At 48.9% G+C, this 26,447-nt stretch overlaps 1 protein-coding gene across 11 annotated transcripts in view; it reads right to left on the bottom strand.

Annotated features, from left to right (window-relative positions):
- Positions 1–26,195, bottom strand: part of FCHO1 (FCH and mu domain containing endocytic adaptor 1) — a 55,268-nt gene extending 29,073 nt beyond the window's left edge. For 4 of the 11 annotated variants that reach the window (XM_078154174.1, XM_078154173.1, XM_078154172.1 and 1 more), the window contains exons 1-8: positions 18,981–19,069; positions 18,480–18,582; positions 17,826–17,977; positions 16,849–17,272; positions 10,381–10,472; positions 10,112–10,186; positions 9,538–9,679; positions 8,671–8,823 (exon numbers count right to left, since the gene is read on the bottom strand). In XM_078154174.1, the coding sequence (XP_078010300.1) occupies positions 8,671–8,823; positions 9,538–9,679; positions 10,112–10,186; positions 10,381–10,472; positions 16,849–16,875 (489 nt within the window). In that variant the 5' untranslated portion in view covers positions 16,876–17,272; positions 17,826–17,977; positions 18,480–18,582; positions 18,981–19,069. Of the gene's footprint in view, positions 1–8,670; positions 8,824–9,537; positions 9,680–10,111; positions 10,187–10,380; positions 10,473–16,848; positions 17,681–17,825; positions 17,978–18,479; positions 18,583–18,980; positions 19,486–26,096 lie in introns of those variants that run through there. The other 7 variants (XM_078154170.1, XM_078154169.1, XM_021008934.2 and 4 more) reach the window with 7 other exon arrangements.
- Between the last annotated feature and the right edge of the window lie 252 nt (positions 26,196–26,447).

The following is a 26,447-nucleotide window of genomic DNA, read 5'->3' on the forward strand; positions in this document are numbered from 1 at the left end:
TTAGACCTGCTGAGTTTAGTTAAAGAGTCAAGAAATTGACTAGGAAAATGAGCAAACAACAGGGGAAAAAACCTCTGACAACTGAAAGTTAGTATGATGACAAGGAAGATCAAAACACACTCAGAAGAAGACAACAAAGTCAAAGCTCCTATATTCAAAGCTTCCAAGAAAAATATGAATTGGCCCAGGCCATGGAAGAGCTCAAAAAGGATTTTGAAAATCAAGTAAAAGAGGTAGAAGAAAAACTGAAAAGAGAAATGAGAGTGATGCAAGAAAGTCATGAAAAATGAGTCAGCAGCTTGGTAAAGGAGACACAAAAATACTGAAGAAAATAACACCTTAAAAAACAGACTAGGCCAAACAGTAAAAGAGGTCTAAAAAGCCAATGAATAGAAGAATGCCTTAAAAAGCAGACTGGCCAAACGGAAAACGAGGTCCAAAAGCTCAGTGAAGAAAATAATTCCTTAAAAATTAGAATGGAGCAAATGGAAGCTAATGACTTTTTGAGAAATCAAAAAACAGTAAGACAAAACCAAAATAATGAAAAAATAGAAGCCAATGTGAAATAGGTCATTGGAAAAACACCTGACCTGGAAAATAGATCCAGGAAAGATAATTTTAAAATTATTGGACTTCCTGAAAGCCATAATTTTAAAAAAGAGCCTAAATATCATCTTTCAAGAAATTATCAAGGAAAACTATCCAGATATTCTAGAACCAGAGGGTAAAATAGAAATTGAAAGAATACGCCAGTCACCTCCTGAAAGAGATCCCAAAAGGAAAACTACCAGGAACGTTATAGACAAATTCCTGAGTTCCCAGGTGAAGGAGAAAATATTGCAAGCACCCAGAAAGAAACAATTCAAGTATTGTGGAACCACAACCAGGATAACCCAAGATTTAGCAGCTTCTACATTAAAGGATCAGAGGGTTTGGAATATGATACTCTGGTAGGCAAAGGAGATAGGATTACAACCCAGAATCATCTACCTAGCAAAACTGAGTATAATCCTTCAGGGGGAAAAATGGATATTCAATGAGATAGAGGAAAGCATTCTTGATGAAAAGACCAGAGCTAAATAGAGAATTTACTTTCAAATACAAGACTCAGAAGAAGCATTAAAAAGGTACTGCGGAGGAATTTCATTAGGACCAGAAGAAAGATCCTGTCTGGGAGAAATCTTGCATTCTAGCCTTTTTGCTCAGGAAATAGTTTAAGAAGAAATGCTTGAACGTCCTCATTGAACAAGGCCTCCGTGGTCCTGAAACAATTATGCCATTGAGATGGCATGGTAGTTTTAGGGGCATAAACATGTTTCTTCAAGCTGATAAATCTTCCTGCTTTATTAAAATTCATTGATCTGAGTGAAAGAAAAAAAAACTAACCAAGATAATGACTATTGGTTGGTTCCTGTCCTTTGTTCTTGAAGACCAAAATGACATCACTGTATTGGAGTCAATGTACACTGCATCTGACTGTGTCTGATCAAACCAATATGGGCTCACAAGGCCCTACCACAGGCCGGGCACAAACAGTCCACATGAACGTCAGGAGTCTCTAAATTTGAGCATCTTACATTTCTTTTGAGCCATGGCAATTCTACTTCACTCATAGAACACAGTGCCTTCTTTGATGAGGGTGTACCATGCTGGGCAGTCATTTGCCAGCATTTCCCATGTCACGCAATTGATTCCAAAGTTCTTCAGGGAGACCTTGAGAGTGTCCTCATCTCACTTCTTCTGACCACCATGTGAATGCCTTCCTTGCATGAGTTCTCTGTAAAATGGTCTTTTGGGCAAATGTACATTTGGCATTCAAACAACATGGTCAGCCTACTCTAGTGCCATGCCAGGAAACTGAATCAATTCCATTTGCATTATCTTAAGAAGATTCTGAAGATCACCTGGCAAGATAAACCAGACTGAGGTCCTTTCTGGAGCTAAACTGCCAAGCATTCAAACTCTATTGCAGAGAATTTGAAAGCCACCAAAGGAAAGAGGGCTCAGGAGGAGAGGGAGGTGGTTAACAGTGTCAAAACCTGCAGATGGGTCAAGGAGAATGAAGACTAAGAAAAGTCCAATGACCAAAGCAATTAATTAGTCATTGGTGACCTCTGAAAAAAACAGCTTCAATAGAGTGAAGGGGGTGGGAAGCCATAATGCCCAGGGTGGAGGAGTAAATGAGTGGTGATGAAGTAGAGGCAGAAAGTATAAAATGTTCTTTCCAGAAGCCTAGCAATCAAAGGAAGAGACACAGGATGATAACTAGAAGGAACAGTAAGGCCAAGATAAGAATTTAAAGATAAGAGAAATGCTATGCCTAAGGGCAGGAGAGAGAGAGAGAGAGAGAGAGAGAGAGAGAGAAGAGAGAGAGAGAGAGAGAGAGAGAGAGAGAGAGAGAGAAATTGAAGACAAGAAAGCCAGGGAATGATCCTCGAATGACTGGAGATAGAATCACGGGCACAAATGGCAAGGTTAGCCTTGAAAAGGAGAAGGGTCACATAATCTTCTAAGAAAGGGAGATATTTCAGGTATGGAAGATGGGAGCTCAGGAAGCTTATTGTGGATAGCGTCAACTTCAGCAAGAGAAACAACAAAATCTCCTGGGAAATGAAAGTTGGGGGCTTCAAGTGGATCATAGAATCATAACAGGTGGAAGATGCCTCAGATACCACACAAGGACAAGAATGTTCTCTACAATGTACCCAACAAGTTATCATCTAGCCATTTTTTGAAGACCTCTATTGAAGATGACCCATCCCTACCCCAACCATGGCACCCCATTCCACTTTTGATCAGCTCTAATTGGGTCCTGACTGCAAGCCTAAACTCGCCTCTCTTTGGGGCCAAATAATAAGTCTAATCTCTCTTCCATATGACATCACTTCAAATACTCAAAGGTGGCTACCATGTCAATCCTCCCTAAGTCTTCTCTTTTTCTAGAATAAACTTTTCTTTTTTGTACTAAATATGGTAACTTTATGGATGGTATATGATAAAGGACTCTATGCTTCTCCCCGCTACTACAGGGGTGCTTTGGGGCAAGGATGTGGAGTCCGCAGTGATGGAAATCCTTTCTTGCCTTCAACTAATGCTAATAAGGCATGAATTCATCAGCCTTCACCACTGTGGCCACTCTTCTTTGGACACTCGTCGGCCCATCAATTCCAAAGTATTTCACATCACCTGACCAGCTCAGACGCTAGTAGGACTATCACATCTCTTAGCCTGTAGTCTCTGCCTCTCTGCCTGACAACACTGATTTTGGGGGTGGCTATATTGCACTGCAGACTCATATTGAATTGTTGTTGTTATTATTCAGTCATTTCAGTCACGTCTGACTCTTCATAACCCCAGTTGGAGTTTTCTTGGCAGAGATACTGGAGTGGTTTGCTATTTCCTTCTCCAGCTTGTTTTGCAGATGAGGAAACTAAGGCAAACAGGGTGAAGTGATTTGTCCAGGGTGACACAGCTAGTAAGTGTCTGAGACCAGATTTGAACTCATGAAAACGAGTCTTCCTGACTTCAGGCTCTTATCCACTGCACCACCTAACTGCCCCATATTGAACTCAGAGTCCACTAAAACCCCCAGCTCTTTTGTAAGTGACCTGCTGTCTAGTCAGGCCTTCTTAGTTTTGTGCTTGTAAATTTGATTTTGTTTAAACTTAGACATAAAACTTTACATTTATCTCTATTAAATTTCATCTTACGTTGCAATCCTTTCAGATCACTTATCTGATGTTTTAGTACTGCATCATTTGTAAACTTGCTTTTATCCCAGACTGTGGTGAAGGACAAATCCCTGGGGCCCTCCACTAAAGACTATTTTCCAAGTTGACATCAAACTACTAATGACAACTATTTATGCCAGGCCACTCAACTAGTTCTGAACCCTCCCATACTATGGTGGTATTTTGTTCACAAGAACAGACTGTGAGATTCAAATGCTTGGCTAAAACTGAGATAAACTGCATCATTGGCATTCCATTTAATAACCTAGTCAAAACAGAAAATGAGATAAGTCTGACAAGGCCTGCTCTTGATAAAACCACGCTCCTACTTGGGGACATAGCTTCATTTACTAGATGTTCACTAAACTCCTCATTTATGATGCATTCTAGAATTTTGCCCCAAATCAAAGAGAAGCTCACTGGCAGACAGTCTGCAAATGTTGCTCTTTTCTCTTTTTTGAAAATGGAAACATCTGTCTTTCTCTAGTCCAGCAGCACCTTTTTCATTCTCCAGGCTCAGCAATCACATCAGTCAGTTTTTTCAGTTCTGAGGGAGAGAGTGCCTCTGGGCCTGGTGACCTCATAAGGTAGTAGAAAGAGTTCTGAGTTAGAAGGCCCAAGACTGGACACCAGCTTAACTGCTTACTTCCAGTGTGACCTTGGGCAAGTTCCTGCAACTCCATTTTCTCACTTTTAAGATGAGGGGGTTGGGCTAGATGGTTTCTTGGGTCATAGATGTCTTCTCAGGTCACATCTCAATCCCTTGACTCCCTGGCCGGAAGGATCCCTGGATCCCTAAATCTCTTGATCCTATAAATCTCTATCTCAGAATCTTCCTGACTCTAAGGGTCCCCAGATCCTATGATCCCTTATCCTCAATCTCCTGATCCTATAAATCCCTACCCCTGCATCTTCCTGACCCTTAAACCAAGAGTTTAAGAGCTAGATGATCTTTTACAATCTTTCCATTTATCTTGAGCACCCACCCCCTCATTAGCCATCATTGGTGTATCCTTTTGAATCCAAAAGATCATTCTCCCTGGCTGAGAAAACAGAGGTAAATCGAAGTTGATCAGCTCTAGTTTTTCTCCACTCTCTGTTATTAGCATCCTATACATTTCAAGAAGCAGCCCTAACTCTCCTCTGAACCTTCTCCTCTACCCCCCCCACATACAGCCTTGAAAAACTTGTTTGACTTTTTTTCCCTAGCTTTCCTATTCTCCCACTATTCTTATCAGACCACGCCTCGCTGTTGTATTCATCCCTCAGTCATCTGACCTTGCTCTCATCTTCTGTATGTGTCTTTTATAAAAATCTAAATCGGTTGGCAAGTCTCCCTTGTGTCTCCCTTGGTCTCTTTAAACAAATGCTTTTTTTCTTCGTTAGAATTGTTTCTCTTTTTGTTTCTAGAATTTCGCTCGTGAGAACTTCCTATTCTTCCTGCACTATCTTATGGGCTTTCAGTCTTATCCTTTCAATGAAAAGGATTTTTTGTGCATCTCATGGACTCCTTGGGCAATCTGGTGACACATGCGGAACATAAGAGCAAGGTCATACTACCATGGTTTGTGGCTTACATTGATAATTGACGGAAATGCTCAATTTCAGAGAGATGTTAACAAAAAGTAAAGATGTAATTTTTTCCCCATCCAAATTCAAGGAGCCCCTGAAATACATCCACAGACCCCAGTTTAAGATGTCTGTTCTAAATCCTTGGAAATCAAAGTGTTTAAAGAGATTCCATTCTCTCTCTCAACCCTTTGAAATCTGTTCTCCCCAAATCTGGGGTACAAGTCAGATTATACTTAACTCCCCTTCTTATTATAGATCCTAAACCGGAACACTCACTTTTCCCCAGGGTTCCAATTATAATTATATTAAATTATTATTAAAAATTATTAGCTGTTCTGCTTTGGAATGAGAAAGCTACAGCTCAGGGTTGGGGAGCCTGTGGCCTTGAGACCACATGTAGCCTTCTAGGTCCTCAAGTGTGGCCCTTTGACTGAATCCAAACTTCACAGAACAAATCCCCTTAATAAAAGAACTTGTTCTATAAAACTTGGAGTTGGTCAAAAGGCTGCACCCCAGGACTTAGAAGGCCACATGTGACCTCGAGGCCACAGGCTCCCCAACCCTGTGAGTCCAGGTAATGTTCAGATAACTGAAGTCTCCAACTCTGCTATAACATATCTCTGTATCCTAGCTTATCAATGGTTTACTTAATCTTTTGTCTATTTCCTCTTTCTCCCTAGTTGGCTTGTGGTCTACTTTGATTGCAATATCCTTTCCATTTCTACCTCTGTTGATCTTCACCCAAATGCTCTCCACCATACTTTATCTCATTCTGGTCCCTGGATTCTCTTATGGAAGTACATTTTCTTAATATATTAGGCTACTCTGCTTCCACAGGCTTTTTACTGATCCTGTTGTTTTGTTGTTTGTTTGTTTTTTTGGCGGGGGAGGGGGGAGCTAAGCAATGGGGTTAAGTGACTTGCCCAAGGTCACACAGCTAGTAAGTATCAAGCGTCTGAGGCCAGATTTGAACTCAGGTCCTCCTGTCCCCAGAGCTGGTGCTCTATCCACTGCGCCACCTAGCTGCCCCTAAATCCTGTCTCTTTTGAAAAGAAACTTTTCAAGTCATCTTCCAGACAAGGGTCTCAGTCTTTCTTCTAAGCTTCAGTTAATACCCGAGGAAGCCAAATCTGCCTCTTAGTGTCTGGATCTCGTGAATTTGTCTTTAGAGATCTGGGATCACAGATCTTACTTCATGCTTCTTCCTGGAATTTTTTCTCCTGTGAATTTCTGTGTGTCTCGACCACTATTCTCACTCCTCTACTCTCACCACTCTTTATAGGATGGAGCTTGGCAAGCAGAACTAGATAGTCTTCTCCCTTCTCCTTAGTTACCTGGATTAGATTTGTTAGACTCCAGGAAAATACATGCTTGCCACCACTGGCATTCAATCCCTGGCTTGGAGGCCATCATTCCTATATTTTAAGCTGTGGTCCAGAAACCCAAATCCTACTTTTCCACACTATCTTCTTAAGCTTTTGTGTGTCCGGGTGTATGTCAGGGGTGGGAAACTTGCCACATGTGGCTTTGAGGCTGCAGGTTCCCCACCCCTGTTGTATGTCATGGCCCCCATTCATGGTCTGGTGAAGCCTAGGAACCCTTTTTCAGAAAAAAGTTTTCAAAGGCATTAAATAGCATTACAAAGGAAACCAAAGATTTTATCAACATATTTTTTCAAAACAAGTGTACGGGCTCCAGGCTAGGAACCCTTGTTTTCAGCAATTCATTTACTTTCCAAATCTGCCTTTCTCTCCTAAAGTCCTTGCCTTCCATTGGCAGCAGCAAAGAAAACCCCACCCGTGCCCCTAAGTGTCTTCAGTTACTCCCGTGAGACTTCAGAACCTTTGGCAAAGCTTTCTAGATTCCTTCTGGAGTTATCATCTGTGCCTACATGAATCACCAGAAAAGTCATTATCACCAGTTGGTGAAGTCTTGGAAGATTCTCCTTCATATCCTGGGCTTACACCCCAGAAGCTGACTGTGATAGGTAGTAAATCTGACATAGAAGACAGATTGTCTAGCAAGGGTGCACAATTAGTCAGCTGACTTTGAGTGAGCCTGGGCCACGTGAATTTGGGACTTCCTAGAGCATCTCAGGAGCAGTCAGAGAAGAGGGTGGGCATGACCAGCCTCAAGCTGCAGGGATTCCAAGGGAGAAGACAAAGCCTTTTTAAAATGATTAACTTTCAGGCCAAAAGAATGAAAGGAAGAAAATAAGGTCAAGAAGGATGGATGGGGAGGGGGATGTTGTTCAATTGTTTTCAGTTTCCCTGACCCCATTTTGGGTTTTCTTGGCAAAGATATTGGAGTGGTTTGCCATTTCCTTCTCCAGCTCATTTTACTGATGAGGAGACTGAGGCAAATGGGGTTAGGTGACTTATCCAGGGTCACACAGCTAGTAAGTGTCTGAGGCTGGATTTGAACACATGAAGAGGAATCTTCTTCATTCCAAGCTCGGGGCTCTACCCCCTACACTACCTAGCTGTCCTAGAAGTGAGAACAGGGAGGGTCTAAGGAATTGGAGATTGCAATGAAGACAAAGACTGCACTTAATGGTGAAGCAGGACCACAGGTGATCAGAGAGTCTCGTGAACTCACCAAGCATTTAAGTACTCACTATATACTAGGCACTGTTGCTGCTAAGCTCTGCAATAAGAGAGGACCATGAGGATTTCGATGGGAAGGAACCTTGTACAAAACAAGACGCCCAGTCCAAACCCTTCTTTTTTTTTTTGGCTAGGCAATGGGGTAAGCGACTTGCCCAGGGTCACACAGCTAGTAAGTGCTATGTGTCTGAGGCCGGATTTGAACTTAGGTCCTCCTCAATCCAGGGCTGGTGCTCTATCCACTGTGCCACCTAGCTGCCCCTCAAACCCTCCTTTTTTACAAATGAGGAAAATGAGACCCAGAGAGTGGAAAGGACTTGCCCAAGGTCACAAAGACAGTAAGTAATGGAGTTAGGACTTGAATCCAGGTCCTCTGACTTCAAGTCAGGACATAAGCACTCTGAAGGGCTATCTGGGTAGAGAGATTAGGCTTGTTTTGTTCAGCTCCAGAAGATATCAACCCCTTTCAAGACATCTCATGGTTCATAGAGCCCTTTTCAGTTTAAAAAGCACTTTCACATCCATCCTCTCATTTGACCTTCATAATCACCCAAGTGATGGAGGAGTACTGTCACCCATTTCGCAGGTGAGAAAACTGAGGTGAAACCAATTACCCAAGGTCACACAGCAAATTAGTAGACTCTCCTGACTTACTTTTCTGACCCTTCCTTTAGATGTCACTGGACATGGCAAGGTGCCTTAGGTCAGGCAGAGCCTCCAGTGCCAATCAGGTTCTGCCCAGGCACTCATGCCTACCTTACCTTATCAATCTCCTTCTGATTGGTGCCTTCCTTCCTCAGCCGCTCAAGTTCCAGGCATCTGCTAACGTAGCTCTCCCTGGACTTGGGCAAGAGCTGGGAGACCCCATGTAGTGCCTGCACAGCTTCCAGGGTCCCCACAGCTTCCTCCTTGCACTGTGGGAAGAGTGTGTAGGGAAGAGAATTAGGGAGGACCCTCTCCTTCCCAAGAAATTCTTTTCAATAGCTCCTGGGTATCCTCCTCCCAGGCCCCTCCCCTGGGCTACATCTACTCTGGGGACAAGGCAGAGAGAGGCCAGAGAAGAGTGAAGGGCACCAGGGACATCATGCTCTTGGAAAAAGATGGGGGGCAGGGGATGATCACTTGGAAGGGCTACCAGAAGACACAGATGAGGCTCGTTCTGCTTGGTGCTGAGGCTTTCAGCTTAATACAGGAATCTTTCATTTCATCGTAGATTTAAAATTGAAAGGGAACTTAGAGGTTATTACCCAAAGCCCTCATTGGACAGATGAGGGAACTAAGGCCCAGAAAAGTTAAGGAACTTGCCCAGAACCACCCAGCAAATAAACATCTTAGACAGGATTAGAACCCAGGGAAAAGACCCTAATCATCAGAAGCATCCCAGTATGGAGCAGGCTTCCTCAGGAGCAGGTCACTAGAGGTCCAGTGACAGAGGCCAGATGACCACTTGTAACCTTGGCCCTCAGTACACACCAGACTGGATAAGCCGGCCTTAGAGGATTCCCACCAGTCTGGGGCACCTAGGAGTCTGGCTGAGAATGTGCCAGTTCATCTCAGACAACTGTCTGGGGCCTGGGGGAGCTGGGAGCAGGAATGCCCAGGAAGGACATGGATGCCCTCGCGGGCACCTTCTTGTGGGCTTTGCTCTGTTCCTCCCCGTAGCGGACCACGTCCTTGATGAGGTCATTCAGCTTCTTGGTCAGCTCCATGTGGCACAGCGCCAGCTTGTCCGAGGACACCCGGAACACCTCCCAAAGTGGGGCAAACGTCCTGTGGGCACCAACCAGTAGTCACATGGCCTTGGGCACACTCACAGGGGGTTCCTCTCCTCGTCTCTCTCTCTCTCTCTCTCTCTCTCTCTCTCTCTCTCTCTCTCTCTCTCTCTCTCTCTCACACACACACCCCCCCATATCAGTCCCCTTCTAGATAAAGAGGATATGCCCATGAGCTCTGAGTCTCACATGACAAGCAAGGCCAATTAGAAACATCTGCTCAAACTGGTAGGTTTTATTACCAACTGGGCAGATGTTATCATGTGATGAGACTGTTTTCAGGGATAAAGGATGCTTCTGGTGCAAATGCCTTCATTCCCTTTTCCCCAAGGGGCCTGTGCCAAACCACCCATGGAGTAGTCAGTTTTCCTCACTTCTTTCCCAGCTCCCCGACGAGGCCCCCCTCACCCTTCCCCTGAGCCCAGCTCACCCCATCGGGGTCCCATTGCCAGCCATTTTAGCAAGCTTCGCCATGGCCTTGGAATAGGTCTCTTCCACAGTGGCCCTAGAGCGACAGAAAAGGTCAAGGATTTGGTGGCTGGAAAGGCCAGTGGGGGCAACAAGGTTAGAGGGTTAGGGGCAACAGTGACCCTTTTTCTCTTTCTCTGCTTAGGGGTTGGGGTGGGCAACAGTGTGGGAAATGGAAAGGATGGCTCTGGAAGTGGAGTGGGGGGGGGCTGAGGGTGGGAAGAGAGTTACCTTTCTCGGATGAAATCAGCCAGTTCCTTGGTAGAGACCTGCCCCTGCTTCATGCTGTGGTAGAGGACATCAAAACCATGATTCTTCTCCCCCTGGAGAATGGGAGTGAATGGTCTGTCTGTGAATCAGCCCAGGCGCCTGCCATCTTGGATACCTCTGTTGTCTGCTCTGAGAGCCCTCCAACGTCAGGCATTCCATGTTCTAAGAGACCTTCTAGTTTGAACATTCTGTGTTCTAGGGGTCTTCCCAGCTTGGACATTCTCTGTTCTGTGTTCTAAGGTCCAAATCTGCCCTTCTGGGAGTTGATGTTTCCGTAAGAGCTCTCAGAAGGAGAAACTGAGGCCCAGTACTAGGCTAGGCATTCAGTGACTTTCACTGACAGAGTGGTGAATTAGAACATTAGAGCTGGGAGGGCCTTCAGAACATGGAATGTCAGAGCTGGGAGGGCCCTTAGAACAGTATCAGAGCTAGGAGGGCCCTTAGAACACAGGTTGTCAGAGCTGGGAGGACCCTTAGAACCCAGGGTATCAGAGCTGGGTGGGGCTTTAGAACATGGAATGTCAGAGCTGGGAGGGCCCTTAGAACCCAGGGTATCAGAGCTGGGAGGGGCTTTAGAACACAGGACACCAGAACTAAAAGGTCCCTAGAACACAGCTTGTCAGAGCTGGGAAGGTCCTTAAAAATCGACTAAAACACTTCATTTTATAGACAGACCCAAAACAGGAAATGGATTTGCCCAAAGTCACAGAGAGTTAGGAACAGAGTAGAAATCCGAACCTAGGCACTAAGTTCACCTTCCCCTAGATAACACAGTCTTAGCTGTCAGCAAGGAAACTCACACCTTCCCCGGCCTATGCTGTGATGATAATAACATCTATCGTTACTATGATGACAGTTGGTATTTCTACAGTACTTCAAGGTTTGCAAAGTGTTTTCCCCATATGCTCTCATTTGATCCTGACAATAACCTGTTGAAACAGGTGTAGTTATTATCGCCATTCGCAGATGAGGAAATCAAGGCACAAGCAGGGTTACATAGCTAGTAAAGCCCGAGGCAGGATCTGGGTTAAGATGGACTATGAGACGATCTCTCGGGTCCTTTTCCAGGCCTTGCTCCCATGACTTCATGAACTTTGTCAGATTAGGATTGGGGTCCCTGGCAGAGGAGGCAGAACGAGGAGGGCCTTCGCAGGCCTGGGAGCAGGGGATGGAAGCAGCTCCCAGGGCTGGGGTGTGGTGGGGCTGGGGGTGGGGGTGGACAGATGGCCCAGAGTCTAGAGGGGGAAACAGGGAGCGCCCGGGATGGAAGCAGACTGGGGTGGGGTGGGGGTGGCGGGCTGCCTGTCAGGCACCTGCTAGAACAGAGCCCGTTCACATCAATCCCTGTGACTCCAGCTCTCAGCGTTCTGCCTGGCATGTCACACAAAACAGCTTTTCTTTCTGCTGCTTAGCTTCAGCCAAGTCCCCCAGGCTTGGCCTGTGCCAGGCAGGCATGCAAAGGCCCTAGGGGGTCTGCCCAGTGGTCTTTCTGAGTCCCCCCAAATTCAGAAGCCCAGAATCCCAGGACGTCAGAGTCAGAAGAGACCGGCACAGCCATCCGGTCCAAACCATGCCCTGACAGGTGACCAGTCAGCTTCTGCTTGGAGACCTCTGAGGAGATACCACTAGGTCCAGTAGGAAGATTCTCTGCAGGTCCAGCCTACACTGGCTTCTTTGCTTCTGGCCGGGCCCTTTGAGGCCATGGCACGCCTAACACATCGACAACACAGAAGATGGCCACCACGCCAGCCCTGAGCCTTCTCCTTCTCCGGGCCAAATGGCTCCAGCTCCTTTAACTGCTCTGCTTATGACCTGAGCTGAAAGCCCTTCCCCACCCCTGCTGATCAATCAACACGCATCCCTTAATCGCCAGCTACGGACTGGGCTCCTTTCTGGCTTCTCCATGGCCCCCCTAAAGCGGGGCACCCAGAAGTGACAGGAGACCCCAGCTGCGGTCTGACTGGGGTCGAGGACAGAGAGACCACAACCTTCCCGTCTGTGCGGGTCGTGATTCTCTGAGATGCCATCGCCTCTCCTGGAGACCTTTGTCACGCTGCTGACACCTTCTGACATCGCAGCTCAATTCATTCATTCACTAAGCTCTTATTAACCAATTGAGCAATCTATAAGCATTTATTAGACACCCACTAGACACAGGCATCGTGCCAGGCACGATCCATCAGAATTTTCCACCATTTTTTTTGGGAAAAATTGCTGTATGAGTCCAAGGCTGGCTCGGGCCTGGGGAAGACACAAAGAAATGCTAACTGCCATATCCACTCTCTTGGGTTCCATGGGAATGGACACAACTGGTGAAACCCTCTGCTGCTGCAGACTTATCATGTTCCCCCACAATCCGTCCCTCCTACTGGCATCCCCCCTGCCAGGGCCCCCCCCCCCATCTACCCCATCACCAAGGCTAAAAACCACCTCTTCACTCAATTAAGCCCCCAATCCTGATCTTTCTCCAGAATATTTCTCCTTTTCATCTTCTCTCCATCCCACAGTCTCATCCCCTCACATCTGGACAATTGCAGCAACCTCTTTTCTTATGTCCAGTCTCTGTCCCTCCACAGGCCTCTAGATTCATCTCCCTAAAGTCCACATCTGATCAAATCTCTCCCAAGTCCAAACATTTTCCATGGCTCACCACAGCCCACAGAAGAAAGTTCAACCCCTTAAGCCTCACATTCAGTGCCCTTCATGAGTTACCCCCAATCCCCATCTCCCGAGTCTCATTCCCCCTTCACACACTCTAAGCTCCAATCGGTCTTTCCTCACTCCGTAAGCATGCTTATCTAAGCTTCTCAGTGATGGGAGGTCCTCTGTGACAAGGCTTTCCTAGTCCTTCTCACCCCAGAAGACCCCCCTTTGCCCTGTCAGCCCGGGTCCTCTGATCGGACAGTTCCTCCCTGAACGTCTGTTTCCAAGGAAGTCAACAAGCCAGCCACCTTCACTTTTTTCCTTTTCTCTGGCTCTGATCTGAACTTCTCCACCAGGCCCTGGAAAGAGGGTCCTCCAGCCCCCTCCTCCCCTTCTTTCAGATCCTTTTTCTGAGCTGTCTTCCCCCACTAGAATGTGAACTCCTGAAAGGCAGGGACTGCGGTTGGTTTTTACATTTTTTTCCCCTTTTATTTGTATTTTCCGTAATTAGCAAGGTACCTGGCACAAAGTAAATGATGAACAAATAATGAGTTCAAAGCCCAGCTCAGGGCACTTCTCTGGGAAGCTTCCTCTGCCCTCTCCAGTCAACAGTAACCTCTCCTTTCTCTGAGCCCCCACAGAATTCATTGTTTATTCAGTCCATGGGGTACTTAGCACATCATGTCTCATACTATTAGTCATCTTTCCATATGTGAGAGTCCATCTTTCTTGTGAGTCTGTAAAGAGGGGAGGAGAGTAGAGGGGAGGAGAAGGGAGGGAAGGGGCAGGGATGGGAGGGAAGGGGAAGGGAGCAGAGAGGAAGAAAGAGGAAAAAGGGAGGGAAGGAGAGCAGAAAAGGGGAAGGGAGGCTGCAATAGGTAACAGAATGATTTCTTGGCTAGGAGTCAGAAGACTTAGGACCTAGTACTGCCTTAGACACTAACTGGCTGTGAGACTTTGGGTAAGTCCCTTTCTCTGGGCTTAAAACTAGGGCAGTAGAAGGAGTGGTTTCCAAGGACCCTCCCAGCTCTGACATTCTGTGTTGTAAGGGCCCTTCCAGCTCTGACACTGCATGTTTTAAGGGCCCTCCCAACTGTAACATGCCATGTTCCCAGGGCCCTCCCAAATGTGACATGCCATGTTCTAAGGGCCCTCCCAGCTCTGACATGCCATGTTCTATGGGCCCTCCCAACTGTGACATGCCATGTTCTAAGAGCCCTGCCAGCTGTGACATGCCATGTTTTAAGGGCCCTCCTAGCTCTGACATGCCATGTTCTCAGGGCCCTCCCAGCTCTGACATGCCATGTTCTCAGAGACCTCCCAGCTCTGACATGCCATGTTCTCAGAGACCTCCCAGCTCTGACATGCCATGTTCTAAGAGCCCTCTCAGCTGTGACATGCCATGTTTTAAGGGCCCTCCCAGCTCTGACATGCCATGTTCTCAGGGCCCTCCCAACTGTGACATGCCATGTTTTAAGGGCCCTCCCAGCTCTGACATGCCATGTTCTCAGGACCCTCCCCACTCTGACATTCTCTAGCTCTACTCAGGTCTTTCTTTCCCATGGAACCTTGTAAAGCACTCTGGCCACAACAGGACTTAGTAAGCTGTGTCTTGGAAGCACGTTGCCTGCTAGACTTTCTTCTTAGTCAGGCATTCCTTTCTTACCTTGCCTAGAAGGCCCCCACTACAAAATGCTAACCAGGTAGTGGGCACCCTGAGCAACAGGGCTGCAGGAGCCAGGCAGTGATAGGCACCTGCTGTCAGTGGCCAGACCGGGACCCAGAAAGGTCCCCTGACATGAGCTCTGCCTGTCATCTGTCCCTTGCTCTGAAGCCCAGCCTCGGTGGGCAGCAATGGTAACAGCCACAAACTGGGCACTGGACTCCTTCTAGGCTTGGGGTTCCAAAGGGTACTGGGACTGAGAACAGGCCTCAGGGACAGGAGAGAAGACCCTTTGTTTGAAGTGACCTATGGAACATCACAGGAGGAAGGCAAGCCTAAAAGACTAAAAAGTCCTACCCTCTCATTATAGATGAGGGAGAGAGGGAGGGACTTAGTCAAGGTCACACAGTCAGTGGCCGACCCTGGACCAGAACCCAAGTCTCCCGACTCCTGATCCTGCCTTCTACCAGCCTGACTCTTAAGATTCTCTCAAAGCCTTGTCTCTTCCAGGAGGCCCCGGGCTGCTGAGGAGTGGTACCCCAAGTTAAAGTTAGAGAAAGCATTACGGTTTGTCAAGAGCCCTGGGGAGCTAGCAGAGCTGAATTTCTCTATGACCTTCGGGACAACCTTTCCTCTCAATGAGCCTCAGCTGTGCTCACTGATGGCAGGATCTCAAAGCCTCCTCTCATTTCTTTTTCTTTTCTTTCTTTCTTTTTTTTTTTCTGGTGAAGCAACTGGGGTTAAGTGACTTGCCCAGAGTCACACTGCTAGGGAATGTTATGTGATTTGAACTCAGATCCTCCTGACTCCAGGGCTGGTGCTGTATATCCACTGCACCACCTAGCAGCCCCACTCCATCTCATGTCTAAGGAAGAAAGAGAAGAGACCTACTTCCTCTGGGCAAGGGGGCCCATGGATGATTTCTCCTCCATCTCCAGTGAGGCTGCTTTCCAAACCCTGTGGCGGGGCAGGGCACGGGGGAGAGGGAGTATGGCCCCTTTAAGGAAGGGGACCCTGGCCCCATGCTGCAAGTAGAGGTTGAGAAGCTGAGCCGCCTTTTCCTAGCTCTGTTGCCAGGGGCAACCAGTTACTCAGCAACCTGGGTCTCCCTCTGGCAGAGCTAGTGAGCTTGCAGAAAAGACTAAGAGAGGAGGGCTGAAGCCCACCCCCCAATCTACATTTTCCTGTTTCTTCTCATCTCCCCCAAGGGATAGCCCCCATCTTCCCTATGGGAAATCAGCTTTAAGGAATCCTGTGGCCTCAAAGGTTCATGGGAAGAGGGGGAGTCAGTTGGAGGAAGGTGGAGAGAGATGGGAAGAGAAGGAAAAATCCCCAATCATTTCTGGGTCAGGGATGGTCTGGAAATTCCCTCAGCCCAGAACAATTCCTGACATGGCAGAAGAGCAGCCAAGGTGTGGGGGCAACCAGGGGGCAGAGACCTCATCTAGATCTAGCCCTGGGAACTTCAGGGCCCTGGGACCGGCTCAGAGAGTCCTCTGCCTTGCTGGCATTCCAGTGTAGGAGATTCAGTAGGAAGATGTGGAGGGATCTGTTGCCAGGGGCCCTCCTATAAGGAACCCTCCTCCAGGAAGTCTTCCTTGATTAAACCTGCCCACCATTTTGGATTTCATCTTCCACCCAACCTTATCTTTGTCACCCCAAGTCCAGGGCTATTCCTGCTCTTCCAACTGGGTTAAGGGTAAGGGCCTTATGTCTTCCTCATCCTCTCTCCCTGGGGATTGAGAACTAGAAGGAACCTTGTAGATCATTTAGTACAAACTCTCCACTTTACAGAAATTCAGAGAAGGCTGCCCAAAGATTGGTGGGCAGGAAATATCAGACCTGGGATTTGAACCCAGCTCTAAAATCTCTTTCCAGGGAAGCCCCCTATTCCCTCAGACTGGGGCTTTCCAAGCACAGCATCTGAGGGTGCTCTTCTCTTTTGCTAATTCAGAGTTTTCTCCCCCTGGTGGGGAGTGCTGACTCAGGAAACAGTAGACAGACTAGCCCTGGGCAGCACTTTCCATCCCACTGATACCCATTTGCACCAACCCCCAACCAGAATCAAAGCTCAGCCTCAGTGAGTACACCTCTCCCCTAGCAACACAAGAGGCTTTACTTACCCAAAAGTACTCCCCAAAATAAGACATTGTGGCTGCTGGCCGGTCTCCCGAAGACCCTTCCTGTGGTCACTCACTCTAGAGGAAACCGACTCAAGTCAATCCCTGCCACAGCCCTGGCTTCAGCCCCTGGAGGAGGGGGGAGAATTCCAGTCTGTGTTTCTTTCCTCATCCCTAAGGGCAGAAGAGAAGAGGGGGACCCAATGAGGAATTGAAAGTTGGGAGGAGAAAGGGCTTAGTGAATGCAGTTCCTTCCCACACCCCCTCCCCAGTTCCTGGAAGCTGGCTGGAGGAGAGAAGTGGTGCCTGGCCAGGTTGGGAGGTAGAGAGAGAAGAGGAAGGCCTTTGGGGACAGGGCCTGGCTCAGATATCTGGGTTATCTTGGTCTGAGGTCCCATCAGTCTCAGCCAGAGTAGTGATTGGTGTCCTGAAAAGAAGACAGCAAGGTTATGGTCAGCAGAGCGTCCCAAGGCTTAGAACGTTCCCTGTACCCCAGGGAAGGTAACATACTGCTGCCTCTTCTAGGGAAAGATCTCTCCCCTCCTTGACTGTTCAGTCGAGCAAGCCACAATTATTTATTAAGCATGACATGACATTTCTTACACGGCAGGCAAAGGGCCAAGTGCGAGGTTGAGAAGGGTACTTCCCAACTCTATCACTAACTCACAGTTTGACACTGGGGAAGCTCCATTGCCTTTCTGGGCCTCAGTTTCTCCATTTGTAAAATAGCAAAGGGGTATTGGATTGCCTAGTCTCTAGGGGCCCTTCTGGGCCTAATAATCAGTGTTCTACACGCTAAGGGCCCTTCTGGGGTGGGGGTGGGGGCAGTATTGGTGTTCTTGGCAAACCTGCCCCCAGCCAGGCCCTGGTGGCTGTCATAGGAGCTGGGGAGTGATTCATAATGCATGAGGTGGCGGAGGCTGGGTGCCTGCAGCAGCTGGGGAACGCCGGGTCGTTTTCTGGAGAGACACTCTAATTACCAAAATACAGACAAGGACCCTGAAAGCTGGCAGGATGGCTGGATGGCAGAGGGCAGGGTAGAAGCTGGAAGTCGGGGGAGATGGAGGACCAGAACAGGTCCTGGCTGTATGACTTCAAGCAGGTCACTGCCCCATCTGGGCCTCAGTCTCATCTGTAAAATGCAGGATTTAAACTGGGGTATGGAGGGGGAAAGGAAGGGAAAAAGCATTTTTATAACTTCTACTATGTGTCAGGCACTCCATTAGGCACTTGACAAATATAATCTAATTTTATACTCACAACTCAGAGAGGTAGGTGCTGTTACCTCCATTTTACAGATAAAGAAACTGAGACAGACGGCGGTGAAGTGATTTGCCCAGGGTCACACAGCTAGTATCTAAGGCCAAATTTGAACTCAGGTCCTTCTGACTGCAGGCACAGTGCTTTATCCACTGTGATACTAGTTGCCTCTAAGCAGATGATTTGTAAGGGCCCTTCCAGGTCTGACAGTCCTGGTTCAAGTTCTAAGGATCATAATAGCTCTAACAGTCTGTATTCTATGTCCTAAGGACCCTCCCAGCTCTGACATTCTGTGTCCTAAGGGCCCTCCCAGCTCCAACATTCTGGGCTCTAAGGTCCCTCCCAGTTCTGACAACCTATGTTCTAGCTCTGACCTTCTTTGTTGCGTGAATTTTCAAGTCTGGACTGGGCAGTGTGCAAACAGTAGAGAGGGGGTCCCAATCAAATCACTGGCAATATTCAGACATAGTGTGGAAACTAGGAGAAGGGAGTCGGGGGGAGAGGTGAAAGGCATGTTGCTTTAGAGTCAGGCAGAAACACCAGCTCCTCTTGGCCAGCGGAGAGAGGATACAGAGTCTGAGACGTCAGAGAAAGTCAACCAGAGCCCCTATGATGTGGGGGCTATCAACAGCCGCACTCCCACCCCTCGGTTAGGTGTCTGCTCGTGGCCTCCTTTTGCTTTCCTCAACCTCTAAGGTTAGCTTGCTTGCCCTTGGTACCTACCCACCCCCCAAACCAGGAAGAGATGCCATTTCCCTTTTCAGACTCCAGGATCAGGGAGTGCCCAGGGGACACCCTCATTCCATGTGGCTGCCCAAGACACTGACAGAAGGAGGGAGGCCCAAGGGGGCAACGCTGTGGCTGCCAGGACTCACCCGGGGCTGCTGGATCAGGTGCCCTTTAGCCTTCTCCGTCCTCAGACTCCCGGAGCAGGGGACACCAAGGAGAAGGGGCAGGAGCTTGGTGGATGCTCCCACAGGAGATGTAGAAACTGAGAGAGGCGCAGTGAGGCCTCAGCCCAGCTCACTTCCGCCCGCACAAGAGATTGTTGTGTGGGGCCTGACACCTGGGTGCTGGGCTGGGGCCCTGGCAGGAAGGAGGCCAGACTGGGGAGAGAAGGTTCCTGCCCCACCTCCCTCTCTGCACACCCACAGCTGCTCCTGGGTATGTGTGTGTGGGGGGATTATACCAACCACTGCAAAGAGGAACAGCTGGGGCAGGTTAGGAAGAGTCCTGGGTTCTAAGTCTAGCTTTTGCCACTAACTACCTGGGTGATCTTGGCTAAGTCCTTCCCCTCTCTGGACTCGGTTTCCTCATCTGTAAAATTAGGAGATTGCACTATCCTATGAACCAGTAAAGCACCCAATGGTCCAGATCCCCAAGTATCCAAGATTGGAGTGAGGGGGGTTAAAGGACCGCCCTGGGGATGTGCGCAGATAAAACACTTTCAGAGGGAGAAAACATTGTCCAAGGCAATTTTATTTTGTTTATGACGATAATTCCTATTTCTATAGGACATCAAGGTTCACAAAGTTCTGTCCCCATAACATCTATGGTAAGCGGAACAGTGCAACTATTATTGCGCCCATTGTAGAGATGAAGAAACTAAGTCTTGGGGAAGTGAAGGAACTTATCCAGGATTGGCCAATCACTAAACACTGGAATCAGGATTTGAACCCGTCTCCCTGGTTCCACGCCCGGTGCTCTTCCCCTGACACTTCTAAAAAAACCAGGGTCTCTCTTCCCACCCCAACGCTAGGGGTGCCCCCTTAGATGCCACCAGCATCTCTCTAGCTAGTGGGATGACCCTAAGGTAACAGTGAGTCTTGTAACTGGGCAGGCTTACCCTTCAACTACAGAGAAGTCCACCAGCCTGGAGTGGTGGGACACAGGGATCCAGGCTCTAGTAACAAGATCCCACATCTCAAGCTGTGAGGGAACACTTACTAAGCTCCCACAACACACTGGGTAATATGCTTAGCACACAACTGTTATCTCCTTTGATCTACACAACGACCCTGCGAGGTCATTTTACAGATGAGGAAACTGAGGCAGATAGAGATGAAGTGACTTGTTTAAGTTCCCACAGTTAGTGTTCAAGGCCGGATTTGAACTCAGGTCTTCCTGTCTCCAGGCCCAGTGCTCTATCCACTGGGCCACTTCCCTGCCTCAGAGGCCATCTAGGCCTCACTTTCCAGAGGAGGACACTGTGGCCTCGAGGTGAAGCGACCTACCCACAGTCACACAGAGCCTGAGACTCCAAGGTCAGGCCTCTCTCCATTGGCCCAGTGGTGGAGTCTCTATCCTGGCTCTGTCTCTGACTGTGTCACCTTGGATGACCTCCCCACCTTCCTTCATCTGTAAAATGGGGTAATGACCCCTGCCTGGCCTCTCTCCCAGGGCAGCTTTGAGTTTCAAATGACAGGCTGGATGACAGAAAGTGCTTTGTAATCCTAGGACACAACATCAGTGGGGACTGTTATTATTAAGTTCTTCTTATGCCTCTAAGACTCTGGAGAAGTCAGACTCCAAAGCCAGCTTCCAGACTCAAGTCCATAATCCATAATGTTCCTTGTAGGATCATGGGCTTCAGAGAAGAGTGGAAAGAGAATGCAGTCCAGCATGTGTCTGACCTGAATCCCTCACACCTCAGATGCAGCCTGGGTCTTCTCTCCAGGGACATAACTTCCCCGGGGTCCCCAGAAAGGGAAGGCCCATATTCCACATCCTCTCTTTCCCAAGCCTGGGGTGGAGGGAAGCAAAGGCCTCTGAGAAAGTCCCAGAGAGGGTGCTGCCATGGAGGGGACCCAGCTCAGCAGAACTGAGCAGAACTCAGCAAGTGGGGATGCTCTGGCTTGGACTCTGGGCCAGGGAGTTCATGAAAGTACAGGAGGCCATGGGCAGAGGTCGGGGGCCTGGCAGGGCCTGGGAAAGGTGGCTGGAGGGCCTACTCTGCCCTTCCCTCCTGGGGACAACACTTCAGGATGAGGGAGGATTTACACTGAACCTGTCTGCCACAGACACAGCTATTTCCACAGTGTCCCTCCCATTAGAGTGTGAGTTCCCTGAAGGCAGGGCCCATGTTTTTGTCCTTTGTATCCCTAGGGCTTAGCACATAGTAAGTCCTTAATAAGTGCTTGTTAACAGGTACAGGAAAGAGCTGGGCAGTGTTCACAGAATCACAGAATGCAGAGTATCAGAACTGAGTGAGCCTTGGGAACACAGAACATAAAATGTCAGGGCTGGAAAGGACTCTAGAATATAGAACACAGAAGGTCAGAACCAGGACCTTGAGACATAGAACATCCAAGCTGCAGGGTTGCCAAAAACAGACTCCAAGGATAACTCACAGGGGCAAAAAGGGGCTCACAGGCCACAGGTCATGCACAGGCCTATCACTTTTAAACTGTGTCACTTCACCTGCTCAGTTTCCTTATCCGTAAAATGGGAATAATCATATTTGTGTAGTGAAAGTGAAGTAAGACAATAAGACAAACATGGAAATATGCTCATTCCTTAACAACATACATAACCTATATCAAGTTGCTTACTGTCGTAGGCAGGGGGTGGTAAGGGAGGAAGGAGACAATCTGGGACTCAAACTTTTAAAAAAACTAATGTTAAAAATTGTCTTTACATGTAACCAGAAAAAAATAAAGTACTATTAAAAAAAAAAAAGAAAGTAAAGTAAGAAGAAACTGTAGACAGTCAAGTTTCTACATGCACTAAGACTTTTGGGATGCCCTGTACATAATGTTCACAACAAGGACTGCAGTGATGCAAGATCAGAGGTTTAGGGTTGTAAGGGACCTCTGAAGCCTTCTAGGCCAAGCCTGAATGGTACAGGTGAAGCTGAGCCCTAGGGAAGTTAAGTGACTTGCCCAGGGTCACACAGTTATTAGCAAACGTCCAAGGAGGGATTTGAACCCAGGTCCTCCGATTCCTGAGCCGGTGCCCCTTCCACTGTTAAAGGACAATAATGACAATCAGAACAGACCCTTGTGTAATGATAATGAGCAAGCTTGAACCCAAAGAAGAACTAGAAGAATATGCCTCTCTTTCTCCATTGTAGAACTGGGGGATTATGAGTGTAGAAAGCTGCATATCCTGTTGGACTCAGCCAGTGCCCTGGTTAGTTTTGCTGACTTTTGGTTTGGGGGCAGGTTTTTTTTTTGGGGGGGGAGTATAGTAGATAGAGAGCCAGCTTCAAAGCCAGGAAGATCCAGGTTCAAATCCTGCATCTGACCTATACTGGCTAAGTATTTAACTGCTCAGTGCTATAGGCAACTCTCTAGGACCGATTTGTAGGAAAAAACCTTTTTTTTAATGTGCTGACCTGCAATGATAGAGGGAGTCTTCTCCTACGGGAGTTCCCTATACCAATCAAATCACTAGTTCAGAGCCTATCTCTCTGCTTTTGTTATAAGGGATGGCTCACTGGGTGGGGAAGGGAGGAGGGACATATTGGGAAATGAAATTATGTAAAAACAAGAGATAGAGATTCAAATTTTAAAAGAAAAACAATTGTTGCCCTGCCTCTTGGACTGTGTGGTGATAAGGAAACTCCTTTGTAAAGCTTCAAAGCTACACAAGGCCAGGTAAGGGTTATTGTATTCCCCAGGATCTCTCCAGCTCCCCCCACCCCACCTGGGGTCAGGAACTTCAGGAGAGGGTAAAGCTAGGGAGGGGAGGGGCCAGCAGAGGAGCTTCAGGCAGGGGACCCCCAAGGGCAGAAGCCTCTGCCTGCCAAGCGGAGGGCGATTGTGACCAGCACTAAGGAATGTTTAATGTCTGTCCTTCCTGCACCTGCCCCGAGTTCTGAGCCGGGCTCTGCAGGAGTTCACTCCAATGGGGTATTATCAAGAAAAAGGGGAAAAGTTCATGTTATCAGCTGTTTTGGGTTCCAACGGACAGCAGACTATTGTACCTCCCTTCCCCTAGAAGAGGCTATGCCCCTTCCTGAGGCAGTCACAGGGGGAGATGGGTCCGAAAAGACCTCCAAGATTCTGGAAAAGTCACAACTGCCCAGTATTTCCCTCGCTAGCCACTCCCACTTAGAGAGTCTATGTTTGCAAGGCTGAGGTCTCCACAACCGAACCAGAAATGAGACAAACTTCCACTGCCCTAAGCAACGACCCAGAGCCAGCTAGTCTGGGACTTGTCTGGCCGTACCATTCCCAGAGAGAGCGATGCTCGCTGTCAGGTGGGAGGGAGGCAGGAGCTATCCAGCAAGCTGGATCGGGAAAACAGCCACATGAGGGGGGAGGTGCATGCCAACCACACCCAGAGGCCAAACCTGCTCCCAGGCGTGGGTGCATGGGCTCCTCAAGGCACAGGCCTGGTATGTGGGTCAGGAAACACCCTATGGGGGTGAGGATGCAGGCCAGCAAGTTCCTCCTCCCACAGCCCAGGTGGGGTTAGGTGAGGGTTGGAATCTCTCTTGCCTCATCTGCCAGACATAGAACATGAGGGCCCTTAGAATGTCACAATTGGACTAGGATCTTAGAACATGGAATATCAGAGTTGGAACCGGAATGTCAGAGTTGGGAGGGCCCATAGAACACAGAATGTCAGAGCTGGGAGGGCCCTTAGAATACAGAATGTCACATGTGGGAGGCTCCTTAAAACCCAGGATGTCAGAGCTGGAAGGGCCCTCTTCTACCCAACCCCCCTTCATTTTACAAAGACTGACATCACATTTTTTGTGTGTTTTAAGGTTTATAAAATATTGTTCTCAAAACAACTCTAAAGTGTCAGTAGCTGAAATACACACACACACACACACACACACACACACACACACACGCTTATTAGAGTCAGAAAGGATCTCAGAGGGGCAGCTATGTGGTGCAGTGGATAGAGCACTGGCCCTGAAGTCAGGAGGACCTGAGTTCAAACCCGGCCTCAGACCAAACACTTGACACTTACTAGCTGTGTGACCCTGGGCAAGTCTCTTAATCCCAATTGCCTAAAAAAAAAAAGAAAAGAAAAGACAAAAAAGAAAGGATCTCAGAGATCATTTGTCCAACACACTCATTTTAGAAAAGGAAACAGACCCAAAGAGATAACTTGTCTCTGGCAGTGAATGAGATGATCACCTCCATTTGACAGATGGATGGTCAAGCTCAGGCCCATCTTCCTGAGTTCAAATCTAGCCTCAGACAGTTACTAGCTGTATGACCCTCTATGGCTGTATGGCAAGTCACGTTACCCTGCTTGCCTCAGTTTCCCCATCTGTACAATGAACTGGAGAAGGAAATGGCCAACCACTCCAGCATCTCTGCCAAGAAAACCCCATAATGGTGTCACAGAGAGTCGGACACGACTGAACATGCTCAGGCCCAGAGAGGGGAAGCATTTGCTCAAGGTCACACAGCTATTAGTACATGTCAATGCCAGGCTTCAAGTCTAGCAAGTCTTTAATAGACAATGCTTTTTAAAAATATTGACCTCATAGCAATTTATTATTAGTGCATGTATTATGAGCCCCATTTTACAGATGAATAAACTAAGGCTCAGACAGGCAAAGTTACACATCTAGGCAGGAGAGGACTTGGGACTAGAAAATCCATGTCTCCGGAGCTCGTGGCCCAGAGCTTAGAGGTGAAGGAGGCCATGGAGGAGAAGAAATACTATGGCTGTTGAAACCGGGGCTGGGACCCCAGGTGCCCTCCATCACCTCCCAACTCAGAAAAAGACTGGGTGATTCTCAAAAGGCAGAGGTCTATCCCAAGGGTGCTAAATGGGGGTGTTGTATAGCACACTACAAATCTGAAACCCTAATCAGCCATGCTATTCCCCCCGCTTCCCCCCCCACTCCCCCACCCCACCTTGGGCTCAAGCCAGATGCTCACTGCCAGGTCCACCCTGGGAGAAAGGCAGGTTCTTGGGAGAAGGATTTGCTGCACACAACACACACATCAGGGCACCCTCCTCCTCCTCCTCCTCCTCTCCCCTAGAGCTGCTGGGTAGAGCTGCCAAGTCAGTGAACAGAATAAGATCTGATTTTTATTTTAATCCCTGGAGCAGATGTTCTGCTGAAGCTGCCACACAGCGGACATGGACCCCGTGCCAGCCTGCCAACCCCTCAGCCCCAGCAAGGATGCCCCCAGCCCCAAGGGCAGGGAGCGGCCCAGCCAATAACACCACAGCTCAGGTGGACAGCAGTCCCCAGGCCTGGAAAGGTGGATCCTCACACACATAGTCCGAAGACAGGGGTGCACCAAAGCCAGCCAACCTTGGGCCTCCGCACTGTCCCAGGTTCGGTTCCATAATACACTCCACCCCCATGCCCGCCCTGGGGGTCTACAAGGTGCCCAGGCCCCATTGTCTCCTTGAGCAGAAGGGCAGATTGGTGATCAACCCATCGGTTGATGCCCATCGGTCTGGCATCTTCACGAGCGGGGACCTGGGGTGGGAGTGAAGAGGATGGATACAGGAGGGGTGGGGTTGGCCCTCTTTTATAGAGAAGGGTTGGTGATGGCTGCTTCCAGGAAGGGAATGAGAAGCTATTGTTGGGGGGGGGTGGAAGGAGAAGGGGCTTCAGGAAGAGAGGAATGGAGAAATGGGGCGATGTTCCTGGTAGCGGGGATGGGGACACGACTGGTGGGAGGGGGTGCGAGCACAACGGCGGGGACGGGAATGGAGAGGTCACGGCTGGGGAGGAAGGGGCTTGCTCAGGGGAGAAAGCGCTTCCGAAGGGGGCTGCCGTGGAGAGGAGGGAAGAGAGGAAGGGGGTGCTGCGCCAGGAGGGGAGGGGGGCACTGCTGCAGGAGGAAGAGCCTCTTCTCCCAAGGATGAGGACGCGGAGGGGTCCGGAACCGTCTCCCAGTTTCTGGGGGAACAGAGGGCACCAGAGGCAGCGGGGATACGAGGACCAGAGGGACGCAGGATGGATAGTCCTCCGCACCAGTAGTCCTGGGAGCTGAGGTCGCAGCGACAGAAGGCGCCCGAACGCCCTCCAGACCCGTGGGGTCAGCGCGGCCACTCACCTCCCTGCGGCCCTCGCAGCGTCCTTCTCCAGCCGGCGCAGCCACCTGCGGCTCCGGGCCCGCCGACGCCGACACTGACACCCGAGCGCGCTGGGCACCGGAGCCCCGCCCCTCCCTGGCTCCGCCCACTAGCGGGCGGGGCCCACGCAGCCTCTCCCCCCACACACACACCCCGCCCTACCCCTCCACATTGACGTGCGGAGCAAACGACCCAGCTCCAGAGGGGGCGGAGCTGCCCGACACTCTCTCGCGATTGGTACGTTTTGAGCTGAGGCTCTCACAGCCTCGTCTTCTGATTGGCTAAGCTCAGGAAGGCGGTCTGTCTCCCTCAGAGACACTGGAAACGATTTG

Source organism: Phascolarctos cinereus, unplaced genomic scaffold (genome assembly GCF_003287225.1).
Source record: "Phascolarctos cinereus isolate Bilbo 61053 unplaced genomic scaffold, phaCin_HiC Scaffold_4;HRSCAF=312, whole genome shotgun sequence".
In the NCBI taxonomy this organism is placed as follows: domain Eukaryota; kingdom Metazoa; phylum Chordata; class Mammalia; order Diprotodontia; family Phascolarctidae; genus Phascolarctos; species Phascolarctos cinereus.